The following is a 26,904-nucleotide window of genomic DNA, read 5'->3' on the forward strand; positions in this document are numbered from 1 at the left end:
TTTGAGGACCCAACCCCGAAGGGAGGGCCTTTATTGCTTTCTGACTCAGCCTTAGCCATCAGGAGTAGAGACCACCATTAAGCTTTTCTTACCCTTGATTTGTTTTTTTTAAGTCACTTTCCACTGGTCTCCATCCCAGCCCCCTCAGAACTGCTGTTTGTGTCTGTAAATTTATCTCGTTCTGTATCTTTATTGCACGCTTTAATAAATAGCGTTTAGGGGAAAGATTTGAAATTAATGAATAATTTCCATTGACAACCAGATAAAAATAAGTGGCCAAGACCTTTTTTGTTAGTAAAATCTGGAGATTACTTTTGAAGTCTTTTTTCTAATTAATTTTGCTTCTTTTTTCATTTTCTTTGTAGATTTACAGCATGACTCTTAGATTATCTGCATTATTTGAGGAAAAAATAAGGAGAATTTCCTCTGATTTTAAAATTGGGCAAAAATATAATGAAAAATTGCGAAGAAGTCAACGGTGTAAGAAAAGGCAAGGTTCTACATGTGGCTACCCGTCGAGCAAATTCAGGTGAATCGGTGATGGCAAGTTGTAGATAACTTTTGAATGCTTTGATGTTTTAGTATATGAATTAGATATAGGTATCGACTGATTTGAAAAGACTTTGAGGGAATACAAGGTGCTTCCAATCTTTGGTAATTGTATTAAAGCAAAATTCTGCAAAATAGGTTTTTTGATCAGTGTAACAAAATATGCCTCCATTCATGGAGGGTATCAATGAATTTCTCCATAACTGGTAAATCGACAAGGCGTCAGCATGGGAAAATGTAACCAGAGACGTGTGCAGCCACAGTGACTTGTAAAGTGCAGGTTAAATCGTAGCACGTCCCCCCCTGCCGTGGTGCACTCACCCGCCAGCAAGTAAACAGCAGCAGGGCCTGCTTCGCGCGGCCCCGCTTCTCCCACGAGTGCTGCGAGCACTCCACGAGGGAGGACCGTCTTTGCCCTCGGTGGCATCGGAGACAACGTCGAGCAAGTGCACCGGAAGACTAAATGCAGGCGAACTAGCACAGAATTGGCCAAAGGCTGCCCGTGGGGTACCGGCTGGGGCTGAAAGGCGGTCCGGGAGCTCAGCGTCTAGGAAGGAGGCGGCCGGAGAGAGGGACCAGAGCCCGCCGGTGGCGAGTCTTGTTCGGGGAACAGCTAGGCTTGCCGGGGACTCAGGAGCGGCCTGGGTGCGAGAGGATGCACAAGGAGCACCCTGCCTTCGCTCCTGGAGGCTGCAGGAAGTCCCGGCCTTTGTGGTGAGGGAAGGCGAGGGCCGTGATCCGGGCGACCGCTTCTGTGACCGTCGGGGAGCATGAGGTGGACTCCACGCCATTGCTTGGCCTTGTCGAGGGAGAATCCGATTGCAAGCTTTGGCGATCGAAGAGGAGAGCTCCGACTATAGAATTACTCCGAGGTTGTCGGCTGGAGGGACTGAAAGGACGCCTAGAGACGGGGGTCCTGGGTTCAAACCTGACCAGACCCTTCCTGGCTGTGTGACCCTGGGCAAGTCACTTGGCCCCCCGCTGCCTAGCCTGTATCACTCTTCTGCCATTCTAAGACGGAAGGGAAGGCTTTCTTAAAAAAAGAATAGGTAAGGTAGGAGGGGAGAGAGTTTGTGGGTAGAAATAGTGAATTCCATTGGGACACGTTGAGTTTAAAATAGATAAAATCAAATAAATAAAAAAAAGATAAAATAAAACAAAACTGGACGTTCCATTGGAAATGTGAAAGACAGTTGGAGATGAGAGGCGCAGACTAGATGGATGGGCCATCCGCCATTCCTCTCGGCCAGTGGGTGAGATCCCTGCTGACCACAGCAGTTGTGGCACGAGGGGACCCTGAGACAAGACTCACGGGGGGAAGCGCAGCTGCCGTACTGAAGCTTCGCAGAGGTCCGGAGTTGGCAACTGAGTGCAGCCCCCGGGCCGGAAGCCGGGTGGCCAGGAGACGCCTGGGAAGGGGACTCGGGCTCATGTGACCATGCAGACGGAGAGCAGGGGCGCAGGTGGAAGGCCAGCTACGTGGGCGGTTCCCTGAAGTGGATGGACGGAGGGACTGGGCCGAGGACCTGGGGGTACTTCCGGGAGAGCCAGGATGTGGGTTGAAATCGTCCAGTGTGGCGGCGGGGGTGGTAGTGGAGGGGAAGTTCCTTGCAGGAGGAAGAGTGACCCAGGGTTCTGCAAGCAGCTACCAGGGCTTCGGGGGCCGCTGGACACGGATAGCATGACCCTTGAGGGCAGAGGTAGTCCTTTAACCCCACCTCCCGTCTTCAAGCGGCTCCGGGGCAGAAGAGTGCTCAGGGCTAGGCCATGGGGTCACCCAGCTGGCACGTGGCCGAGGCTGGAGTGGAACCCAGGACTCCGGCTGCCTCTCCAGCCACTGAGCCACCCAGCTGCTCCTTTTTTGGGTGGAGAAGGGGGAGAACCTGCAAATGTTGGGAAGCACGGAGTGTGTGAGGGCACGTGCGGTCAGTGCTAGAAAAGGTGGCAGGCATTGGTCGGGAGGGCAGCTTTCCCTGGCACCCAGAAAGGAGAGCGGCGAGCTCCCAGCTGCGAGGTGCCCTGCGGTGGTGCAGGAAACGTATGGAAGTGGCCGCTTGGAGACAGCTGAAAGATGCCCATCCCGGTCTTGGCCTTGGCTGTGCGGACAGAGAGACCCCGCGCTTGGCAGGCGCCCGGAACTCGCGGCAGCTCGTCTCTGCCCTGTGCAGTCCGGCTCTCCAGGTTTGGGTAGCGCCGGGGTGAGAGCTGTTGACGCGCATCGCATCGTCACTCGTCTGATGCCCCGGCGCCCGACAGTGTAAGGGAGACGCGAAGGAAGGTCCAAGACAAAATCGGTAAGGGACGGACATTCAGGCCTTGCCCAGGCGTACAGTTAGGGTCTGCCGGAAACCAGATTTGCACCCAAGATCTCCGCCCTGGGTCTCTACTGAGCCATCTCCTTGCCCCCAGCGCTGCAGGGTTCAAAAAAGATTCCTCTGCTTCTGCGCGGCACGTACCTCCTCACGCGCTGTGGAATCGAGGGAGTCGCGTCATTCCCTGCTCTCCTCCCAAGTCAGCCTGCCAAGAGCCCAGGACTGCGGCGTTGGGATCCGCTGCCTTGTGTTCGTGTCTGCCTTCTCCATCCCGGAACACAGCGAAGGGGAAAAGGAAGCCAACGGCAAGAGAAGCGTGGCGCCTTGGGGTCGCAAGGCCTGGGCGCGCGCGTCTCCATCACCTGTCGTCGGGATTGCTGGGCCCGCCCCACGCCGCCCCTTCCTGCCCCCGTGCCTCTGCACGACCCCGTCGCGAGAGCTGTCCCGCCGGCATCCCTTATGCGCTTGCTGACTGCCGAGGCTCCTCTCTTAGTCGTCCTTCCGTGCTGACTCCTTTAGGGATCTTTTCTCTCCGATTTTTAGCAGCGGCTTTTTGTCACTGTGCTGACCGTTCCATTAAGGGATTCTGCCTCTTGGAACCAGCTGAATGCAAAATAGAGGATAATTCTGTAGCATGCCCGTGTGACTTTCTTGTGGTCCGTGTCACATTCGGGGCTTTGTTCTCCTTCCGAAATGCTTCTGTACTCACGTCTGGTTTCTCTCCCTCTTTGAGCAGGCGAGGGAGGCACGAGCCATCGACGTCCCAGGCCCGCGCCAGGCCCGAGGTGGAGGGCTCTCCTACTCAGTCTACCTCCAACAGGGCCGCTTGGTCTTCGAGCCAGAAGACTGCCGTGAGCTTCTCCGCCAACGGGACTTCTAGCGATTCATCTGACTCTTCTTCATCATCATCATCATCGTCGTCTTCATCGGAGAAAAGGAGACGCGCCAGACCCGCCACGCCCACCAGTTCCACCGTGTTAACTGGTAAGGCGTGAAACGTGCTGGCGATCTGGCGGTGGGAGTCGCCTCCCTGCCTGATGGTTTGGGTCACTTAGATGTGTTGTAAGACACGGCGCCCGGCGGGGAGAGACCCAGGAAGCCCCGAACTTGTACTTCTGATCTAAGGGGCCAGTTGGGCCGGGAAAGGAGCCGGCACGTAAGGGCGGGCAGGAGGAGCGGGATCTTTCTTGTTTGGCCACAGACTCGCCGCTTTTGTGATTCTTTACGCTATGACTTAAGATTGAGGTAATATCCACTTGGAACTTACTGTGCTGTACATGCAGCGAAAGGCTGTCTAAAACTAATTTTTGCCAGGCTCCTTCTCTAATTGTTTTTATGCTTTTCCTCCCCAAGTCTTACAAAGTAAGCTTTTGTGAATAGACAAGTGATTTTAGTCATATAACGTAGCCCAGCCATTCAGTTCATCCCTTGTGGATTATTTAAGTGAAGTCTTCAGTGTGTGCAAAAATGGTGCTAAATATTGAGGACTGAGATAGAAAAAGACGACATTTCCTGCTCTCAAAGATACCACGGGCTACAGGAGAGGCAGCACACATGGGGAAGCGCCACGGCCTTCAGGGTGTCGTGGTAACGGCGACCTTTTGTAATGTCATTTTCATTATAGAATTTTGCCTCTTTCTGCTGATGTTGAACCATTCAATATTGCCAAGAACTTTGGGGGAAACAACTTTCTTTTCTAAGTCTTCAACAGACAAAGCTCCAAATGTCACTTCCCAAGATGAACTAACCCTTCCCATCTTCCTATTCCCAGAAAAAAGAGAGAGAAAAACAAAATTCTCGTAATACGTATTCACATTCAAGCAAAACAGATCCTGTGTGGGCCAGGATTCGCTGTCTCTCGCATCTTGATTCGGTCCCATCTCTCAAGTGGTGGGGAACAGTTCTCATCATCCGTTCTTGGAGTAATTGACTTCATTCTGTCTGTAGAAATGTTCAGTTTCACTGATGGACGCTCTCTCTGTCGTTGCCATCGTCCCTGCCCTGCGGCTGTGGGAAGCCGGTGAGCTGCTTCTCTTCCCGTTCAGGTTCCTGATAGTAACACCTCGGGTCCACTTAGGCTGTGCGCGGCGTCAGTCCCTGGGAACGGATACGTCAGGGGCTTGTTTTATAGGCAGCCTTTGGGCAGAATTGCTGTCTCAGGAGCATTGCTGATTCCCTAGAATTTTCCAGTTTACCATCGGATCAGCAGATCAGTCTGCCAGGCTTCTTAAGCCTTTGACTTCTTTCTCTTATTGCTATTGCTAGCATTTCCGACTTACATCAAGTGATAGTGGGAAGAGAGGATATCCCTGCATTGCTGCCACGCTTGCTGTAGCATGTAATGAATAGGCCCCTTTTTAAGGATCTCTGAGCTGGCTCAGTTGCTCGAGAGTCAGAGAGGGGAGATCCTGGGTCAGACCCTTCGTGGGTACGGGCCCCCAGTCAGGTCACTTAGCCCCAGGGACCCACCTTCTCAGACTTGGGATCCTTCTGAGGCAGAAGAAGGGCTCTTTTTAAACCGTCCACCTGTGCCTGTACGCTGCAGGGTCTTCGGGGTCCTGTAGCGCTGCCCTTTGTCAGAGACTTTCTCTGCATATGATTGAGATGATCATGTTTTAGATGCTTTTGTTTTTTAAATGCTTAAGTGCGTTGATTGTTTTCCTGATGTTGTTCTGTCCCTGGTTCCAGCCCATGTTGATGATGATAAATGATGTCTTGAATAAATTAATAGAAGATATTTCACAGAATCAATCCTTTTTTTAAAGATTTCATCAGTGTTAATGGTATTGGTCTTTCTGTCTTTACTCATTATCTTTCCCTGATTTTCATATGAAGACAATATTGACCTTATAAAAGAATTCTTGTAGGGTGCTTCCTGTCTCAGTTTTTGACATTCCTTCGGATGGGTACTAATTGATAAAATTCTCTAAATTGATCAGGTCCAAGAGTTTTTTTTTCCTTTGCTATTTCCTTTACAATTAGTTCTAGTTCCTCTTCTGAGGTCAGGTTGTAGATATCTTCTTTTTTGCTTATGTTATTCTAATTTTTAAAGATGCATATTCAGTTCTTTAATTCTCTCTGTACCTTTTTTGTTAATTTATGTTTATAGGCATGATTTCCCCCTCAAAGGACTATCTTATCTTCATCTCGGAAATTTTTGAATGTTATCTCATCATTATTTTCTTTCACATAATTGTTTCTTTGGTTTCTTTTTTTCACTTATTAATTATAGTTTCATTGTGTGTTCTTTAGCAGTCCCATTTAAGTCTTTTAACTCTAGTTTCTCCAGTGTTTTATTCCATTCTGTATTTTCCCTTTTGTTTTTCTTTGTTAGACTTATCCAGAATTTACTATCACTATCAAAATACCACCTGTGTCTTCTCGTAGCTTAGTTAATGTTTCCTTTTATGATTGCTAAAGCATTTGCAACACGAGTTGAAATTTTATTTTGGTTCTTTTTAGCATAGTATAGTTTTCCTTTTTATAACTTGTGTTTTGAATGTTTTGTCTTCCTTTCTCTGATAGCATAATTGCATTCAATTTTTGCTTTTTGGGATTCATTTGATGCATTAGTAAATTTTTATACAGCCCCAGATTTTTTATCAGATTTTTTATTCAGTGTGTTCCTTTGCTTAATGTTTCTTATAAGCATCAGATTGTGGGGCTTTGTCTTTTTATCCAATCTATTGGTTTTTTTGGTTGGATTTTTTTATTCCATTCACATTTTAAGTTATTAGAGTTAAGTTTTTGTTTCCTCCTTTTTTATCTTTTTTATTCCTGATTTAGAATTCCCTCCCTCTTCTATAAACACTGTACTATGTCCTTACACATTTATAAAAACAAAATAGAGTACATTATTTCTTAAGATATTTTCGTTTAATATGTTCTCTTACACTCACTCTCAAGGTGCCCCCCCCCACCCCCCGCTCCCATTTGATAGACCTTTCCCAAGTTTTGGAGTTTGATTACTAGTTCTTTTTTCTTTCTTTTACCTAATGATTTAATCTTACCACTCAGTTAAGTAGTCAAATAGAACCTTCCTCTCTTCCCCTTCAATTTGTTTTGTTCATTAGTTTTTAAATGTTGATTTTCTGCTCCTTTTTTCTGAGAAAGGACTTCTTTTCCTCATTCTTCTTATTCTCTATTTTTCTGGGAATTCTATATTGTTATTGTTTAATTTATAGCCAAAAATTATTCTCTATTTCCCTCCTCACCCATACGACTTTAGGCCCTCAGAAGAGAATGTACAGAATTCTCCTATATTATTTGTCTTTAACTTGATTAGGATATTACACGCCTTCCCCCCTTTTTCCTTTCTTTACCTCTTTTCTGAACTTTGTTATTCTGTAATTTAATTTCACAAAAATATTTTTCTTGTTGACGGAGTATTGTGAGGTTTTTAGGCCCTTTTTGTACCTTGTCATATATATTTTTTACTTTTGCTTTTGCCATTTTCTCTTCATATACATGTAAAAAGAAATTTCCAAGTAGTCTCTGTTATTTCGCTGTCTTTGGTATTTATAGTTGTTTGCCCTTCTTGTATTACTGTTGTCCCTGATACTTGAGAAACAATTTCTTCAGGCCTGGTATTCTTTCAGGGAATGTTTTAAATGCCTCTTTTATTGGTCTTCCTAGCTTTTTCCATTTATGATTAGGTTTAGATTTGCAGGGCAGATACATTGGGTTGTATTATATGTGCTTGTACTATTCAGAATTATTATTATTATTGCCTTATTTCTGTTATTTCTGAACACTAAAGAATATCCTTATGTTATTTAAGTTTTATTTTTGAATGTCTATACTGATGATCAGTTTGGAACTTTTGTCACTGGAATTTTTGAATTTAGGCAATATTCGTTCTGGAGTTTGCAGTTGAGGATTTTTGGGGGGTTTTTTTCTGATTAATTTTGACTTCTTTCATTTGACTCTTTATCTTCTGTTTTAAGAAGTTCAGTTCTGGCTAAGTTTTATATTACATCATCATGTTTAGGTTTTTAAACGGGTCATATTGTTTTGGAAGAATTATAATCATTCGGTTGTTTTTGCATATCCCATCTTTGAGAATACTATGTTCTGCTTGTATCTGTGTCATGTTTTTTGGGGGGGGGGGTTGCTTCTTCAGTGTATTTGCATTACTAGTTTTCCTCTCTTTTATTTCTTTAGTATTTCTTTAGCAAAATTCAGTGCTATGCTATGAATTGAGGTTTGTTGTTTTGGTGGGTGGGTTGCCAGTTATTTCTGCTGTATAGGTTGTTGATTCTGCTTTCACAATTCTTATATCCCTACTGAATCAATCTTCTGTTCATCAGGTGTTGATTCATGATAGTCTCTTTGGGATTGGGTTTGAGGGTCTTTTGGTGAAGTTTTGGGGAAATAGGGGACAGGTGTTTTGCTCTTGCATTATTTCTTTTGAGACTTGGGAGAATAATAATCATGTCAATTCATAGGTGAGGGGCATGGATGAAAGAAGTCATGCAAAGGGGAATAGAGTGGGCAGTCACATCCCACCAAGGACCACTCTGTGGCCTCCTTAGCTACCACGTGTGACTCTGTCAGAGCGTCGTGGCCTGATGGCTCCCAGCAAATGTTCATACTTTTTGTTATGTCATTTAATAAAATCCATTGTGCTGATTGGAATCTTTTTGAGAAAAACTTAATTATTTCAAATATGGCAATGATTCTTTTTCTGCTTTGCCAGCTTCCAGTAGTTCGGAAGAAAGTAGAGAGAACTCTGAAACTAATAAACTCTTACTACGAAACGGGATCAACAAAGGCAGAAGCAGAAACTTCATTGCAACTAGAAATAGAACTTCCCAAAGGAAAAATGGTAAGATGAGCACTTGAAAATAATGTATTTCAGGGGAACATTGAACGCAAAGTAAAAATTTGATTGACCAATTTCGTGTACTCACCATTAATTTCCTTTTTTATTTGTTTCCTACTGTAGGAAATAAGACGTGTTCACTGTTCATTCCTTTTCTTTCAGGTTCTGTCTTAGAAAATGGTTGTGGTAGAAAAGCTATACGCAAAAGGGTTTACTTAAGTGACTCTGATAATTCGGTGCCGACTAGTGAAACGATCAAAAACAAATCTGGAAGTCACCGCAAAATCCCCCGCAAGTGTGCTGCTGTTGCTGCTAATAAGATAAAACTAATGAGTGATGCAGAAGAAGATTTGAGCTCAGGAAGTATTTGCTCTATGAGCAAAAACAGCAGGAAATTGCCTCACCGAAATGCCTCTGCTGCAGCTAAAAAAAAGTTGTTGTATAATTCTGAGGATGATCAAAGTTTAAAGACAGGAAGCGAAAAAGAACTAAAACACCCAAATCAGCCAGCACTAGAGTCGTATTCTGGTGCTGCTCGGAAAAGCGTCCGTGAAGCTGAAAATGGCAGTTCTGAGTCTGAAAATAATTCAGCGGTGTCCCAGAAGAATTGGCAGGCTAATGGTTATAAAGCTCACGCTGCCACGGGAGGTCCGACAAAGTTTCCCTTAATCGAATCTTCTGAAGATTCCGAAGGCTATAATTCAGGAAACAACAGTAAGAGAACTCCTGGTCCATCCACTTCGACTCAGAAATCCAAGGCCAGGAGGAGCTCTAGGGAGAATGTGGATTCTGAGCCAGGTGAATGGAGTGGCCGACGGTGCAAGAGAGCGTGTGCCGTATTCAGGAAAGCCAAAGTCCTAAGTGACTCGGAGGACTCGGCGGAGGAGCAAAGAGGCGGCAAAGAAGCCGAACTGGGGAGCACATCTCGGAACTCGCGGGAGCTGAGGGACGCGCCTCTCGCTGTCTCCAGGCCCTATTTGGAGCATGAATCTGAAACAGATTTGGATTCTGACCACAGTTACCGGGGCGGCGCAGGAGCCCGTAAAAGGACCGCAGATGCCATGACAGGTAACGGCAGTGACCTCCCTTGGGCTTTCACCGGTTCCCCCAACCCACCCGTGACTTTACCAAGCGCTCCTCGTTCACCCCTGCGCTCCGCCACTTGCTCCGGCCAGCCAGGCGCGTTTTCTCTCCTATACTTTGGGAGGACTTAGGGAAGTTAGGAAATCCGAGCGCTGTGCTGGGAACCAGCGGGACGGACTTGGGAGCCAAGAAAGGGCCGTTTTCAGACAGGTGGTTTTGGCGGAAGATTTGTGACGGGCGGGCTGGTGTCACGTGTGGCGTTCCTTACAAACGTGGGTTGTTGGGTCTTAATTAGGCTCCTCGCAGCACGGTAGCACTTGGACTTTTCCTCAGTTGAATCTTCCTAGCTCTCCCACAATAGCTGTCCCAGCTTCCCTTGCCCTGATCTTGCTTCAGATTTCACTGAGAAAACTGAAAACCATCTGACTTAACCTCCAACCTCTCCCCTGCTTTACATCTCAAAATCTTAATAGCATCCCCAGTTTTCTCTTTTTCCAGTCTTCGTTAAAAGATTCCCCATAGGGGGCAGCTGGGTGGCTCAGTGGATGGAGAGCCAGGCCTAGAGACGGGAGGTCCCAGGTTCAAATGTGACCTCAGACACTTCCCAGTTGTGTGACCCTGGGCCAGTCCCTTGACCCCCACGGCCTAGCCCTGACCCCTCGTCTGCCTTGGAGCCAACACACAGGATTGACTCTAAGACGGACGGTTAGGGTTTAAAAGAAAAAAAAAAGATTCCCCATACCCTTCACCCTACCGATTCCCCTTGACTCCAAGTGATTTTCCCCTTTCCTGTTCTTCCACTTCCCCTCTTCTATTGTCTTTTTCCTTACTCCTTTCTCCCTCCTCCTCCACTTTCTAGCTGTGCCTTTCTTTCCTCCCTCTCATTTATTTCCAATATTTTTCTCTTCCACTCCTCTCTCCTCTCCCGTCTCTCTCTTTGGCCTCTCGTTTCCAATCTCTCCCTATATTTGATGCCTACAAGTATTCTTGGTTCTTCATCTTTAAAAAAAAACACAAAAAACACATGACAATGATGATGACGATTAGCATTTATGTAGTGCTTTTCAATTATTACTTCATTTAAAATTTCTCACATAAATAATATTTTTATGAAGAATAACTTCTCTTAAACGAACCCTCTCAAAAAGGTGGAAAACAGCATTCTTTTTGCAAATCTCTTTAATGCCTAGTTTAATGGAAGATTACTGGATTCTTGTATATGTTTCTGCATTCAGACTGTGCTGATAAGGTATTTTAATTGAAGTAGAAGAAGAAAACCCAGCATCACACATATCTATCGTTATAAAAGGGCAAGTATATCTTAATATTATCCTGAAAGTATTGGGGATTCCGCAGTTCAGCTCAGGTACCATTTTCCATCTGCTAATGCCTAACCACTTCATTTTGTATTTACTTGATAAATACGTGTATGTCCACGTTGTTTCCCCCAGTAGAATAGAGGGAAAGACCTCTTGGCTTTTGTCTTGGAATCCCCAGCATCTCTCTTAGTGCCTGGCACGTCAAGGTACTTATAAATACTTGTTGGTCCATTGGTCGACAAACTGATCCAGTCTCTGATGGGGAGGGGTCACATTAAAGACGGCCACGTAATAGATCCTGCCGAAAGATAAAAAGGCCTGTTGGATTTCTAATATCATGATTTGGCCTTAGAATTTCTGAGCAAGTTCCCAAGAGACTTTAGGTCATGTTTCTACTAGGAATTGGACTCTCTTCTTTTCAACCTTATACTAATAGGAATGATCATTTGCTTTGTTGTTGTTGTTGACCTTTAAAGGGCTCTTTTCTCCTCTTCCCAGATTCAGTATCCCAAGAAAATGGACATAGTGGAAAAGCTTCTAGGAAAAGGATATGCTCCAGCGACTCAGACAGCAATTCGGAAGAAGTTAAACCATCAAAAGGGAAAATTGGTTTCCGAAGGATTCCACGAAGATGTGCTGCAATGGCTGCCAATAAAATAAGGTTAATGAGTGATGAAGAAGATTTTAATTCTGAACATTTGTGCACCAGAAGCAACGGGTACAGGAAAAAGGCCCTTAACTGTGCTTCCACGAAACCGAAGGCTACATCGGATGGCTCTGAAGGAAATGCGAGTTTAAAGAGCGAAACACTGTCCAATGAACAGAGTACCTCTGAAGATCAGCTCCTTGATACTGGCTCGGATAGTAGCAGGAAAAATGTCGGTGAGTCTGTCCACGAGGACTTGGACTCGGAGAGCAGTCCGACGTGGCGTAGCGCTCGCCTGCAGCCCAGCAGTGCTGCATCTCACGCAATAAAAAATGCTCTGCTTGAATCTTCACATGGAAGCTCCAAAAGCCATCAGCCAGAAGATGCTAATAGCAGGAAAGGTCCTTACCAGTCGACTTTGGCACAGAGATCCACTTCAGAGAACAGTGTTGAAGAGGAGATGGGTTCTGGGGTAGGAAAGTGGAGAGGTAAAAGGACCCGAAGGAAAACGAGTCAGAAGGTCCTTTTCAGAAAGGCAAAGGTTCCTCGTGGTTTGCAAGACACAACAGAGTCTGAAAAGGGGAGGAAGAGAAAGTGCTCTGAATCGGAAATACTGGAAGCGTCTGAAAAAACAAGCAGCTCAAAGACTAGTCCCAAATGTGAATCAGACTTGGGAACAGAAACCGATTCAGATACTACCTATAGTGATAACGTACAAACAAACAAGAGAAAAAGGAATAGGAAAGCAAATGTCCTTAGAAGAGGTGGTAATACCTTTAAAGGGAACCTGTCGAAGCCAATGAGGTTACTGAGAAAAAGCAAGCGACCGAGGTTAAGGCTAGATGATAATGACTGGGAGGATTTGGACTATGCAAAAACTCAAAGAGCTCCACGGCGTTCAAAAATAAGAACAAGAAATCAGGGTAGAAGAACTGTAAGATACAATTATGGGGATGATGACAGAGTTTTAGATGTAGAAAATGTTTTTGATACAGGTGATTGCACCTTATGACCTTGAGGAAAACCAGTTCATTTTTTAGAGGAATTGAACTGGAATTCGTGGTGAATTTTGGCTGTTCCGGTGATTTTTTTTTTTTTTTGGTTCTATGATTCAGGGAATATATTTATATTTTTCTATGAAAAAGTTATGAATGTCACTAAATCATGACTGTCCTTTTCCTTATTTTTCTTTGACTTTGCTTAGGTAGCAGCATTTAGCACAGGTGCCAAAATAAGTTTCATTTGGGGGCAGCTCTCAATTTTGACTCTATGTGACTACATACAGCAAGACTATAAAGTCTGTTTTATGTCTATAATAAACACTAGACAGCTGACTAGTATTAAATGATCATTATTTTCACAGTACAAGTTAACACTTTGCATATAGTTACTACTTTATTAAATTCTTCAGTAGGTCTTAGTTTCTGTTCTCGTTTGGGTAACAATTTCACGTGAGGGTTTACAGATAACTCTTCACGAGAGCAGACTGACATTAAGATCATGGGAAGAGGAACTCTTGACTAGGTAGACTGATCCTTTAACCATTTTGTTTTGGTTCTTGTTAGAAACTCTTCTTGCCACCGCAGTTCAATACAGAATATCAGCTTGATTCATTGTAGTTGTTTCCGTGTTCCTTTTTAAATGGTGTCTGTTTGTCCGTTTGTTTTTTAAATATTTTTTTATTTCTACATGTAAACTTGAACTTAGAAACTACTGGTAAATTGTTTTATCTAGTCTTTTTTGTTTAAATGTTGAACATGTTTGGTTTTTTGGATTCTAAATAAGATGAGAGCCATAGCCTGTATGTTGTCCTTTTCCTTTACCATCTGCACTAAGGTATACATGCTGTAAAGCTTGCTTCTTGGCCACCTGGAAGATGGTGTTTTTTAAACATTAATGTATTAATAATAACCAAAGTGAATTTGTATTCTTAACTGCCTCATCCTTTGAAACGAAAGGGTGTGCCCTTGGTTCAGGAAGATGCTCCTCTTCGCTCATTTCCCTGGCCATTTCCGTCTGGGTGAGCAAGCCTTTCGCCCCACTCTTCAGGCGACAGGGAGACTTCCGCCAGGAAATGAGGCGAACCTTGCGCCCTCTGGTCGTTGGGATTGCTTGGACGCCCTTCTGGGCTCCCCCAGGGACCTGCCAGGAGGCACGGCCCTGGCCCTGCCGTGGACGCTTGTACCTGCCAAACCACCGCGAGAGGCTGGCACCCGAACGCTCCGTGTATGCAGTCGTGTGTTCGCCGGGCCGCCTCACGGAGCTCTCCTGGGCCTGCGACAGGGCTTCCCCTCCGTCCCCCCGGCTGGCTTTAACTCTCTCTCGTCTCTCCACAGACCCTTGTGCTGCCACCCTCTCCTCTCCCGCTAGTGCAGGGTTGTTCTGCTCAGAGCTACCTCCACGGCCTGGGGGAGTAAAGTGCCCCGCCGAGAGCCCGAGGGCTCCTTGGGCGTCCCCCGAGGGAAATCCTTGTGGCTCTGCTCCGGCCTCCCTGGACTCTTGAGCTTTCTTCCGCGTTCCCCGTGGAGTCGGGCCGTGCAGGGGCTCCGTCGTCCCTCAGTGCGGCCAGTGGTTCAGGCCCTCGTCGACAAGGGAGACCCCAATAAAGCAAGAAGGCGGTTCCTCCGGGCTCGGCTCTGCACGTGCCTGGGAGAGAGCGGCGACGGCGGCTGCGGTGTTGGCCCGAGCGCGCGCGCCCCCTCCCTAGGGGGTTCACTTACTTGTTTACAGAAAGGCCAGGGGGCGCCTCCTCCTGAGCTGGCCTTGTGCGCTGTGACGCGCAGGCAAGCGAGGTTGCTGTGAGCGGCTTCAGACTTTGGAAAGCTGCTTCGCTCTGTCTTTGGGTGATCTTGAGCCGTCCGTCCTCCCAGCGTACCTCGGTGACGTCCCTGTGCCTACTTCACGGAAGCAGAGTCCCTCCGTACTTATCTTCTCCTTTTTACAGACAATGTAGCCCTTTGTTTTCCTTTTCCTTTTTTAACCCTCCCCTTCCCTCGTGGAGTCACTGCCGTGTATTGGCGTCAGGGCGAGGCCATGGGGGTCTTGCCCAGGGTCACCCAGCTGGGAAGGGTCTGAGGCCGGATTGGAACCCAGGACCTCCCCTCTCTAGGCCTGGCTCTCCACCCGCTGAGCCACCCGGCTGCCCCTTTTCCATTTTTCCTGATGAATGTTGATAGGTTTCCATATAAGGAGGCATAAAGAATTCACTTGATTATCTTTTATCCTGATTCTGTTCACCCAAAAAACGTTTTCACAAAATAGCGCTGTATGACCTCCGAAGTGGAACGTCGTCGTCGTCCCATTTCATGTAGGAAAAATGGACATCTGAAACGAGGCTGGATTTCCAAATACAAGATGCGAGTTTTAGTTGACAAAAAGGCTGTCGGTGGGCGGAAACACTAGAAAGGACCCCAGAATCTCCAGTTTGTGTCAGGAGGAGCTTCTGTTGAAAGCCCCTCTCGGGGCCGTTCAGCACAAACCTTTCGATTCCGCCCTCCCGCGGCCTAGGATTGCTGCTGCATCCATGGCTCCGGCTGCTGCACCGTCCATGCCAAAAGAGACCTTTTAGGACGATGTCGTGAGAGGCCGTGGAGGCCCTGAAGAAAGCCGTGTGGCCATCGTGTGGGAGCGCCTAGGAAGGGCAGAGTCCAGGCAAAGCGTGGCGAGGCCCGAGACGCGGCAGCACTTGGCGGGACGGCGAACAGGCCAGCCACGAGCGAGGACTTCCTGTGCCCTCCTCGGCCAAGGGACGTCGGGAAGGGCGGTGGAAGGGGAGAGTGAAGACGCCGGCGATGCGGCTCCCCGAGGAGAGGCTGGTGTGTGGCCCAGCCGTGACCGGGCTGTGACGGAGGGAAGACCGGGCAGGCCCGCTGCGCGGAGGCTCGGCCAGAGCGCACACGAGCCCTCGTCAGCGGGGCCGCCGTGCAGGCTCGCAGGCGTGCTCGGATTGCAGAGCCGGCCAAGAGGGAGCCGAGAGGCAAATGGACTCGAGTGGAGCCGAGAGGAGCGGCCGGGGGAGGCCTGTGTGTCTGGGGAAAGAAGTCCAGGAGCGCCGTCAGCCCCCCAAAAGGCTCCGCTGTGACCACGGCCAGTCCTAGCCTGTTCGGTCCCCAACAGGGAAAACATCCCGCTGGCGTGTTTGTCTCACGCGTGCCAGAAGCACCGTTTCCTCCCTAGTCGAAGAGGCGCGTTTCCAATGTGTTGGCCAGAGCCGGCGTGTTCAGAGCAGGGAAGCCGTAGGAGGAGCCGCGTGAGAGTCTGCGACACGCTGCGTCTCCCCAGGGGAGGGAGCCCCAAACAGGACGAGCCCCCGGAGCTGCCTAGAACAGGCGCATCAGAGGCGTCCGGTGCTTCCGGGCTGGCTTTGCTCTCCCGAGGTGCCGTCCGACTAGCCTTGGAGGCTGCCCCGTGTCCCCGAGACGCCTCCAAAGACTGCGGGTCCCACACGGCCGAAGCGCGCCGGTCGCGGATGTCTCGGTGGGATTCGGCCGAGCCTCGCCTCGTTGTGGCTGCCGTTCCGAACTCCGCACGGTCTGCGGGCTCGTAAGCGACGTCGGGCCCCGAGGGCGACTCGCGTCGCTCTTGTCGAGCTCGGCCTCTGGCGGTCTCCTGACAGACTGCTTCAGCTCCGTCTTCTTTTCCCCGAGAGCTCTGGGAGAACCTGCTGTTCGCCCCAGGCTCCCTGGTGGCACCCTCCGTTCCCGTGAAGCATCCCTTCCGCTTCGGGACACCCGCCCAGGGCCCCGGGCACCCCCGGCAGGTTTGAGCCTCGACCCGTCTCCGACCCAGGCTACCTCTTCAGTGGGTCACCGTCATTCTTCAGCCATTACAGCCGCCACTTCTTTAATACTCAAGAATGTAAAAAGATATTTTCTGGGAAAGCCATCAATAAAACTCCCCACGGGTGGATGGGAAAGAGCCGGGCGCAGGAGCTTCACGAGGGAATCCTCCGGAACAGCATTACTGGAGTCGTGTGTTGTCGTACAGTATTATACAGAGTGTTTGCTGTGTTTCCACGGCACAGACACGATCTTGTGGCCTCTTCAGGGTCTTCTTGGCAAAGATGCTGGAAGAGTCGCCGTTCTGCAGATGAGGAAGCGGGTGAGCAGGTCAGTGACTGCCCACTTGGGCAGAGGAGCGTAACGAAGTCCAGGCTCGCCACGATCCGCTAGTCGGGCCCGAATGATGGAGGACGTGGGAACAAGATCCCCGGACCGTGCAGACACATTTCTGAGCAGCAGCTCTCCTGCAGCCCAGTTACCTCAAACGGACACCGGTGCCAAAACGTTAAATACTAGCAAAGGGGCGAAAAGAGCCCACGGGCCACCATTCCTACGACGTCCGTGTGCCAGGCGCCGTCCCAAGCGCTACCTGATCTCGGCTACCGTAGCAGCGAGAGCCTTTGTCGCTCTGCATGAGGAATTGAGGCAAACGCGACGTGCCCAAGATCTGTTGGTGTCTGTAAGGCTCGATTTGAATTCCTCTTCCACCCTCCAAGCCCGGAGTGCGAGAGCCACCTCGTTAGTTGCCTGATATCATACAAAGTCTACACTCATCAGAAAGGGTATTTACCCAGAATGTAGGGTGTTTGTTATGGTTTATTTTAGCTTTTACCTTCTGTCTTAGAATTGCATCAATTCCAAGGCAGAAAAGGGCTAGGTAATTGGGGTGAAGTGACTTGTCTGGGGTCACACGGCCAAGAAGTGTTTGAGGTCAGATTTGAACCCAGGTCACTTCTGGCCTGACTCTCAACTGAGCCATCTAGCTGCCCTGGGTTCAAATTAAAATAAGTACGGACATAATTAACCATATTAATAACAAAAGCATGTTCATGCAGAAAAAGTTTTGCAAAATATATCACCCATTTTTACTAAAAACACTAGAAAACAGGAATGGGTCTCCTTAATCTGGTAAATGGTATAAACCTAAAACCATGAGCTAGCGTCCTTTCCTCTAAGGAGATGAGTAAGCCAAAAACGGTAAGAACGAAGCGCGCTTTTTGCATGTGGTGAGTCGGCAAAAATTAGTCGCAACAAGAAAAGATAAAATTAAAAATGGATAGAAATCGGCATTTTTGTAAAGTCCAATAGAAATGCAATTACAAAACATCTAGGAGACATCTAAGTCAATGGAATCTTGTTGCTCAAAGTAGAGTGCTTCTACTGAACGACCAAAGCTTAGTCTGGAGCCCACTGGAGAAATGAAAGGGAGGAAAAACTGAAAAACAGCGAGTTGCTAGTTTAAAAAAATAGGTGGGCTAGATAAGCATTAACACACAGAACCTGGTGTTTGATAAGCCTGAAGACTAGTTGGTGGGGCAAAAACGGGGACCGCATCGGAGCAGAAATGGAGACATCCCCAACACTTCTTCGGAAGAGACGCTCCAAACGTAAAGTGGCAGCAATACAGGAAACGTAGGGTTGCTCTCCAGATCTAAAGGGAAGGCCAAGGTAATGGATCGTTTCAATTACATAAAGCTTTAAAGTATCCAATAAAGCATCCAATAAAGCTAATACTAAAAGGGAAACGATGGGGGGAGGGGGGGGATTGGCTACAGGTTCTTCTTGTGAAGGTCTCGTTTTTGAAACGGTTCGTGTAAGGGCTGTTTTCCAGTTGGTCCACGGAGATCAACAGTGGCAAAACGTGAAGTGTCGATAGAGGGAGGCTGGGTGTCCAATGCTGAACCCTGGAAGAGGAAAGCAGCCCGACCAGCGTCACAGACGAAGGATGGCAGGACTGTGGCGTCTTCCCGGCAGACAGGTTGGAGAAGTAGAGGTGGTGGGAAGGAGCAGCCCCTCGTGAGCAGGCTCTCCCTGGTTCACCCGGGACCTGGATGAAAGCACAGCCGGGCGGGATCAGGAGACGGGGATGGTCCCTCTCCGCTCAGTTCCTCCCAGGCATGTGTGCGAAGCGCAGCCCTTCTTACCATTTAGTGGTGTTGACAATAGCGAAAGCTTCTGAAATGGTAGAATCCCTCGAGCGCTGCCTCCTGAGCGGCTGCAAACGGTGTCTGACGAGACGTTTGACACCGACGTCGACAGTCACGCGCTGTGTTCCGGGCACTGAGCAAAGGCATTGTTAGCAGAATGGCAGGAAAGTCGTCTGTGCTCGACAACGTGACCTCGCCTCCGAGTTGCCCCCTGTGTTCTTAAGCAGTTTGCCGTTCTTTCTATGATGAAAATAAAGTACTTTATTTAAAAGCTCCGTTTTCAGCTGGTTTATGAATAAGTCCTCTCTTCGCTCACATGTTCAGTTTACTTCTGGTATCCTTGTAGGTGCCCTTTTTATTTCCCTTCTGTGATACGAGATGCTTGTGGAAGCTACTTAGCGTAGAAGAATTGTAACCGGCTTGGTTTCCAGCGCTTATCTCTGCCTAATGTCTCCTTACAAAGCTCGAGTTCTGTCTTACTAAGTCTAGTTTGTTTCCCTACAGTGAGGACTAATGGCAGCACCTGGCGCCAAAGTAATCTTAAAATATCAAATTGTCCGATTGAATTGGGCCAATTAACTACTTTCATATTCCATCTCAGCATCGTCAAAGGGAAATCTAGGTAAAAGCTGGATCTTTGAACATACCGTCACATGGAGAGTTTTGCTTTCATGGGCTGTTGTAATATATGCAACTGGACCTGATCAGGTGAGAGTCAATTATAAAATGTCCATTTTCCATGTCAGTATTTTAAATGAACTCCTCAGATGCTGGATTTATTAGAAAAACAAACCGTGACCTACCCAATCCAGAAAACACGTGCAGGTTGATTAAAGGCCCAGTTCTAAAATAGGAAGTCCACAGTTAGGATTTTCTCAGGCACTGCATTGGAACTCTGAGATTGATGAGCACAAAGTAAACCAGGAGAAATGCCTGCACTAAAGGAGAGACAATCTGTCCGTACATTCCATTTCAGATAGGGAAGGGAGTGTGATAGAAGTATTTTTTTTTTGCTTAAAATGAGTAGAAATAGTAAGTCAATATACCAGGTATCATGCTAAACCCCAGATATATGAAGGGGAAAGCCAGTCTTCTCCCAAGAACCTCACAATCTGTGGGGAAAACAACACACAAACAACTATACTCCGTGCACATAGGATAAGCAAGAGAAATTGGCAGTTAGGTGATAGAGGACAGAATGCTCAAATTGACATTTGGGAGTTCAAATTCTACCTGAAGACATTAGCTGGCAGCCCTGAGGCAAGCGACTTAGTCTTGTTTTCTCCTCTCTAATGTGGGGATAACAGCATCTCATTCCTAGGGTGGTTGTGAGGATGAAATGAAATAGCCATGAAGCCCATTGCAAAGCTTAGAGGTGCTGCCGAAATCCTGGCCGTTTCTCAGAAGGGAGGCGTTAAGGAGAAAATGCTTGTGGAGAAGTTTGAAGTGATTCAGAAGGTGTAAACGCGTGGAGGGAGTTTCAGACATGGGAGAAAATGTGGCCTTGAATCTTGGAGGAAGTCGGGGTGAAGAATATATACAAAGACGAGATAAACGTTGATGTTTGAACCTGGAGATGGTAGAGAAGCTCTGGGGTTGATGAGGGTCAGAGTTGTGTTTCCGAAAGATCAATCTGACCGCTGAGTGGAGGACGGTCTGTGATGGAGAGAATTGTGATACAGGCAGAGCCAAGCCAAAGACTACGATATTGCAGTGGTCCGGATGTGAGGTGGTGTCAGAAGCCGTTTAGGAGCCATACTACAAAGGAAGAAATGATGGCGACAGATTCGATAGTGGAGGTGTGCGAGAGCAGGGAGCCGAGTGTGCCGCGGGGACTTGAGATGGTGATACCTAGACAGGAAGGAATTTGGGAAAGGAGAGGACGTGAAGAGAAAGGCCATTTGAGTTTGGGGAAAGTTTACAGTGGCAAAATGTTAGTATTAGAACCTAATTCAAGCGTTAGAAAGGTCAGCTGCCAAGTATTGCTATTTTATTGAACTGAGAGGTCACGTACTTCATTCCACATCATCTACAGCATTATTCCGTGGGCATTAAAGTGATATATGTAGACTATAGATTGCCAGTAACGCACTCAAGAACTAGTACTTGTGCTCTGCTGAGTAGTTGGTTTCTTAAGTGGTTCAAGTAAAAGGGGAAAAAAAGTTCTTTAAACTTGACCCCCCCAATTCAACCACTTACTCCCTTTGCCGGCTTCAATGTCTTTCCACAATATGAAGAGTTAAAGGTAACAACAAATTTAAATGGGCTGCAGCTTGATCAAATGCCACTTTCGAGGCAGCTGCAGGAGTTCAGAGTTGTCGGCCAGCCGAGCCAGTACATACTCTTCAGATGAAGAGGTCGTGTGAGAACCCCTGGAAGGCTCCGACTAGTCAGTCCACACATATAGAAAAAGACCCCGAGTAGAAAAAGTGATGAAGAAATTCATTCGGCTCAGTCCCGGGGCCGTCGGGAGTTAAGATGAATAGGCAGAAGCCTGATGGCTCTCCGCCCAGGGCTAGACAGAAGGATCGGAAGGCCATTCGGATGGAGCCAGAAGCCTACCAGCTGGCTCTGCGAGGGCCGACCCGTTCTGAGCAAGCAGAGACCTGTGAAGGGAACTCTGGAGATTCGGGTTAAGCGGAAAGAGGAGTCCAGCTCTCTCTCGCACACGTACTCGGGCGGGAGATACGAGTAAATAGAGCAAATGCAAACATCGAGAAGGAACGACAGGCTCATAGGAAAGCGTGAAGATTTGGGTCTCTCCTGGAAACTTGCACTTCCGCTGGGGAGAGGTAGAGCTGGAGCACACGTGGTCGCACATCACTTAGTGACTTCCCCATTATGGTTCACTCAGTGGCCCAGGCTAAAGTCTGGTATGGGCCTCAGGACACGCCCCTTCCTCAATGAACTTAGCCTCTAATTCTTTCCTGCTCAGCTTACCCGTCTTACATGACCTGTTCCTCCATCCCACTTCATTGGCACACACGGGTGGTTCTCTTGTTCTTGCCATCACCCTCTGCCAAGTTTATAAACGGAAATGCCTTTATCTAACCAGACTTGCCATCCTACCACTTCCCTGCCTTGCAGCTGCCCTCTTCATCCTCCTCGAAGTAGTCGCCCCACCTTCTGCCTTTCCTTTTACGGATGCGCCTGGAGAAAGTGATTAAATCACTCTCCTGCCAGCTCTGGGGGCCCCTAATCAGAGTCCAGTTGCTGAAGCCAAGGTCATAGGTCAAGGGTCATAGGAAAAATCCTGCCGAGCCATCCTGCTGTTTAGCATGGTATTGGGGGACCGTCATGCGCACAGGATTCGTGGAAACGTCTGTCTACAAGATAGCTTGTGTTTATGGGGAGTTAATAAACATTCTTGGCGCCTCCCAATGTCTGAAGCTATTTCCAGGGGCCAGAAGTTCCTCTCAGAGAATTGCCTGAGACTGTGTGAACAAGATCTGCCTTGCAGGGACCTTGGACAGCACAGAAACGTCTCCCTGAGAATTTCCTTGTGCTTCCTTTCCCAATGGGCCCCACGGCACCGGGCGTCTCCCCCTTTTCATTTTATTTTGTGGCTGAATCTCAGACGGAGGAGAATCTTTTCTAAACCGTTAGCAGTGAGTAGGATACTTCACAGTAAAAAAAAAGCTAAATATACGTATGGAAGGGTTAGCCCAAAGCAGGCAGAACGCGCACCAGGCACCGAACATAAGTCACTGCCGTGTTGGGCAGTGTCGTGGGCAGCCCCGCCTTAGTCTGCTGCTGCAGCTGGGCTCGCCCCTCGGGCAGGACGTTTCTATAATCCGTTTGTTCAGAGGGAGACATAACACCTACACAAGGACGTTGAAGGGATGCATTTGGAGGGTCTCCCACTCGGCTTCCCGACACACATCTCATCCGCTTCAGCAGCTGAGTCCTTGTTGGTGCTTTCCTGAACAGAGACATGATGGCACATTTCTAGGTCGTCTCAGGCTGCACATTAAGAGCAGTTGTAGGTAGAAGGAAGCCAAAGAGAGAAATGATAGCCAGCACAAACGTTCCTGAGGCTGCTGCGGGGCTCCAGTGACTCCCAGCAGGTGATTCCGGCAGAAATGGGATGTGCCAGGAGCAGAGCAAATGCGGGGTGTTCAACCAACGATGTGTATTTGCCGGAACTAGTAATACACTGGGTCGCTGCAACTCCCATTCCAGAGCACCCCCTGGCGCCTCAAATGGATCCCGCTGCTCTTGGAGCGATGCCCATTGTCCATTGTTTCAGTGACAAGAAGCAGCCTGAGGGGCAAACGGGATTGGTTGGCTGGCTGGAACGTCCCCCTTTCTATACAGCCAGGTCATACAAGATGGCTTATGTGGCCTAAGGTGGCAAAGGCTTCCCATAGCGTGTTTTCTAAGGAAGTGTGAAAAATCCGCTCCTTGGAGTCCTCGCCCCGGTCTGGATAACCGAGCTTCCTAGAAGAGTCGGAGGAAATGCAGCGAGTGGACCACGGAGGTCGCAGCTCCCAGCCAGGAGATGAATTTTCACAGAAAGGGGCCTTTGGCTAAAAGGCGTCATTTTGGGTTTCAAACCCTAGTCGAGAGTTTTTGACTCCTCCACCACCATCCAGCCTTGCTATGTTTATCCTGGATCTGTTGGGTCTTAGCCTGCGGCTGGAGGCTACGGCTGATGGATTACATGTCAGAGCGGTGGTTATAACCTCTTCATCTTTCACCCCCTACTAATAGCGAGTTATTAGCCCCAACTTCACCCATTTTGTCAAAACACGTGGGGTCTTTCCCGTGGCGGAAAAGGTCGGGGAGCCTATCTATGCACACTCAGTGGTGCCCCCAGGACATTGCCAGAAGCACCCTTTCTGGTGTCCCACTCCATCCTGGAGTCTGAGCCCTCTGCACAGCTCGACGTGGTCCCACGTGGGAATCTGCTTCTTGGCTCCTCTCCCTGCTGGTCTTTCAGCTTCTCGGTGAGAGAAGCCTAGGCCCTGACAGACTTCTGGGGTACCCCTACGGGCTTCTCTACTGACTCTGGAAATAAATGTACAAGTGAACCCTGTACCCCAAATTAATACGGGGCAGGTGGCCAGTGAGTGGCTCCTTCCACATAGCATATTCCTTACTCCTTTTTGAATCATGAAAATGTCTCCTGGCAGCATTTTGATTGCTATCAAAAATGAGTGTAAATATAACATTATCTTGTTTTCCTTGTGGGTATGCAGCCAGATTCCCCCTTTTTGCTTTTTGAATTAAGATTTGATGTCAGAATTTTTTTACCCAACTATAGCTTGTCCAGGTGGATTAAATGGATCTTGAGGGGTGCCGTGAACAGGATATGTTGAGCTGGGGGCATAAGCAGGGGCATTATCTGTCTGGGATGATTTGGGAATTCCAGGAATGGAAAAACGTGGTGAAAGGGGAGTGATGACATTTTCGGTGGCTTCACCAGCTAAAGGAGCAGCAATTGCAAATGAAGAGTATGAACCAACAGTGACATGTACAGAAGATAATTTACCAAAGGATGGAATGTGAGTAATATCCATCTGCCAGATACAATTAGGCTGGAGTCCTCAGGGGCTAACTGAGCTACAGGAAGTATGTGTGAAAGGCAGGCACGCTAAACAGGATTTGACTATCGCCTTGCCTGTTCCCTAGTGAGATGGTTCTATAACCAGAGAGTTCGCCCATTTGGGTGAAAATGGCCATGAGATTTTTTTGGCAGTGTTTATATGGAGTGTCAGCACAGTAGGTTTGACTAAAGCCTTGTCTATGCATCCATTGCCTGCTGCTAATGGTCCTGGAAGAGCTGAAGGAGAGCAGATATGAGCAACATAAAAGGGATTCATTCATGATCCCATTTTTGGGGTAGTGAAATAAACATTGGATATACTTTAGAGTAGGAGCCTTGCTTTACGCAGACTGTCTGTTAATGTATTGACAGGCCAAGAAAAAATCAGCAAATACCATTAATACTGCTGATAACTTAGCTATGGGCTGAGATTGGTTTCCCATGAACTACCCTCTATGTTTCTGGAAGCTTGTAATGACCAAAGCTTCCTTGAGAAGGTGAAAACATCAAGAGCCTCCAGGAGGGCTGTGGCTGGTGTGATGTTAGGAAATATCCAAGAATATTGAGTAGCAACTTCTTGCTAGGATTTGGATTATCACTAGGAACAGGGAAGTTGATATCAGGATTTGCCAGTCCTGATCATTTTGAAGAGCATCTAATTGTTTGGACGTTAGTGGCCGATGTAAAACTACAGGGACTTTCTCCATGAGAGCAACTGCAATTCGAGTTGGATATGGGATGATAATAGAGGTTGGCTGACATGCTGGGTTCATCCATTCTAATATGCCATGGGGTTGGTATAGAGTCCCCATGGGAACAGTGGGGGTGGCAGCCCCACAGCAGATGCAGAAATATGAGCATCCATCCAAGCTAGGGAGGCAGAACTAATTTGTTACTTCTTCATTCTGAAGAGTTAGAGCCTGGGGCATTTGAGATGAGGACCCCCTGGAGGGTTTCAGATAGGTAAGAGCTCACTAGGAGGAATAGCAAACATCGGACATATCCAATTGATATCTTCTAACAATGTTTGAAAATCATTAAGGGTACATAAAGAATCTCTGCAGAGTCATTTTTGTGCTGTAACAGTGTCAGGAGACAACCTGTATCCTAAATAAGAATAAGGTGGTTTTGTTTGAACTTTATCAGGATCAACGACCAGTCCATAAGTTGTTAATGACACAAGATGTCATCCATGTACTGAAAGGTTTTTGACTTGAGGATATTTAGTTCTAACTGGGTCTATTGCCCTACTAACAAATTTCTGACACATAGTAGGACTATTTTTCATTCCCTGTGGTTAACACTTTACACTGATACCTTTTACCTGGTTCCTCAATATTAACAGAAAGCATAAAACATGTGAATCATTTTTTATCTTGAGGTGTAAGAGCTATAGCCGGTGATGGGAGACCAGGCAGCAGGACTCCCATGGAAATCATTGTCTTATTTACTGCCCTCAAATCATGTAACAGTCTCTATTTTACAGATTTTTTTTCTTAACAAAAACTAGAGAATTCCAGGACTATTGATTTCTTCTATATAATTATTAGCTAATTGCTCTTTCACTAATTGTTGCAGAGTTTGTATTTTTTCTAATGTAAGGGGTCTAATGTAATTGCTCTGTCCAGACAGGCACATCTGAAGCCTACTTAAAGGGGTCAGCATGATGCTGGCAGTTCTGCTCAGCAATAGCCCCAATTAAAAATCTGGGACAGTACATTGTGTGATAATGTAGAGTGGAAATTGAGAAAGTGTGTCCCTGCCCCATAGGTTAAATTTGAATCCTTTTAGCACATAAGGCTGGAAAGTTCCCCTTCTGGCATATTTCCAAGTAAATAGGCTGCTACTTTGAGCTGGCAGTTCTACTGCCTCAATGCCTTCTAGTGCATTATACCTTGGTGTAATGGCCATGTTTTAGGCCAATTTTTTTGTGCTATGACATCAGTTGACACCAGTATTAATAATGCCACAAAAGTATTTGCCATCCATGAAAAGTTCCAAATTTGGTTTCTCATTATCTGTTTTAGCTTGGATCATGTATTAAAAAAAAAAAAGGGGGAAGTTTTGTGCCCCGAGGGAAGCTTGGACTTTCGGTATGGAAAGGGGGAAAGGGAGAACCCCCTTCTCAAAGTGGGGTTCAGGACAGACAGCAGATGTAATGGGTTGGCTCAGAGAGAGGAGAGGGGGTTTAAAGATTTTCCCCCTTCTGCCTTCCTTCCTTAGCTAAAGCTGCTCTCCTCAATTTGCTTTTGTCCCTCTTGTCCCCCCTCCACTACTCGAGACCAAAAGGTCTCCTCTTTTTTTTTTTTTTAAACCCTTACCTTCCGTCTTGGAGTCAATACTGTGTATTGGCTCCAAGGCAGAAGAGTGGTAAGGGCTAGGCAATGGGGGTCAAGTGACTTGCCCAGGGTCACACAGCTGGGAAGTGTCTGAGGCCAGATTTGAACCTAGGACCTCCCATCTCTAGGCCTGGCTCTCAATCCACTGAGCTACCCAGCTGCCCCCCAAAAGGTCTCCTCTTGATCCATTCACTCACACTCAACTTGGGGAACAGATAACTTTTAATGTTAACTCAATCAGATAATACAAAGGAATAATGGATAGGGAAGAATGGGAGAAGGAAAGTGGGGAAAAGGGGTCCCTATCTCTATCTAAGCCCTTTCCTCTCCCTCCTCAAGTCTGGGGAGAACTCGGG

At 47.4% G+C, this 26,904-nt stretch overlaps 1 protein-coding gene across 1 annotated transcript in view; it reads left to right on the forward strand.

Annotated features, from left to right (window-relative positions):
* The window catches only part of BRWD1 (bromodomain and WD repeat domain containing 1), a 139,199-nt gene extending 125,857 nt beyond the window's left edge, over positions 1-13,342 (forward strand). Inside the window, exons 37-41 of the mRNA XM_007493084.3 lie at positions 366-529; positions 3,598-3,845; positions 8,560-8,688; positions 8,848-9,753; positions 11,586-13,342. Coding sequence (XP_007493146.2) covers positions 366-529; positions 3,598-3,845; positions 8,560-8,688; positions 8,848-9,753; positions 11,586-12,745 — 2,607 coding nt within the window. The 3' untranslated portion in view covers positions 12,746-13,342. The remainder of the gene's footprint in view (positions 1-365; positions 530-3,597; positions 3,846-8,559; positions 8,689-8,847; positions 9,754-11,585) is intronic.
* Positions 13,343-26,904: the final 13,562 nt, after the last annotated feature.

The sequence above is a fragment of the Monodelphis domestica genome, chromosome 4, assembly GCF_027887165.1.
Source record: "Monodelphis domestica isolate mMonDom1 chromosome 4, mMonDom1.pri, whole genome shotgun sequence".
In the NCBI taxonomy this organism is placed as follows: Eukaryota; Metazoa; Chordata; class Mammalia; order Didelphimorphia; family Didelphidae; genus Monodelphis; species Monodelphis domestica.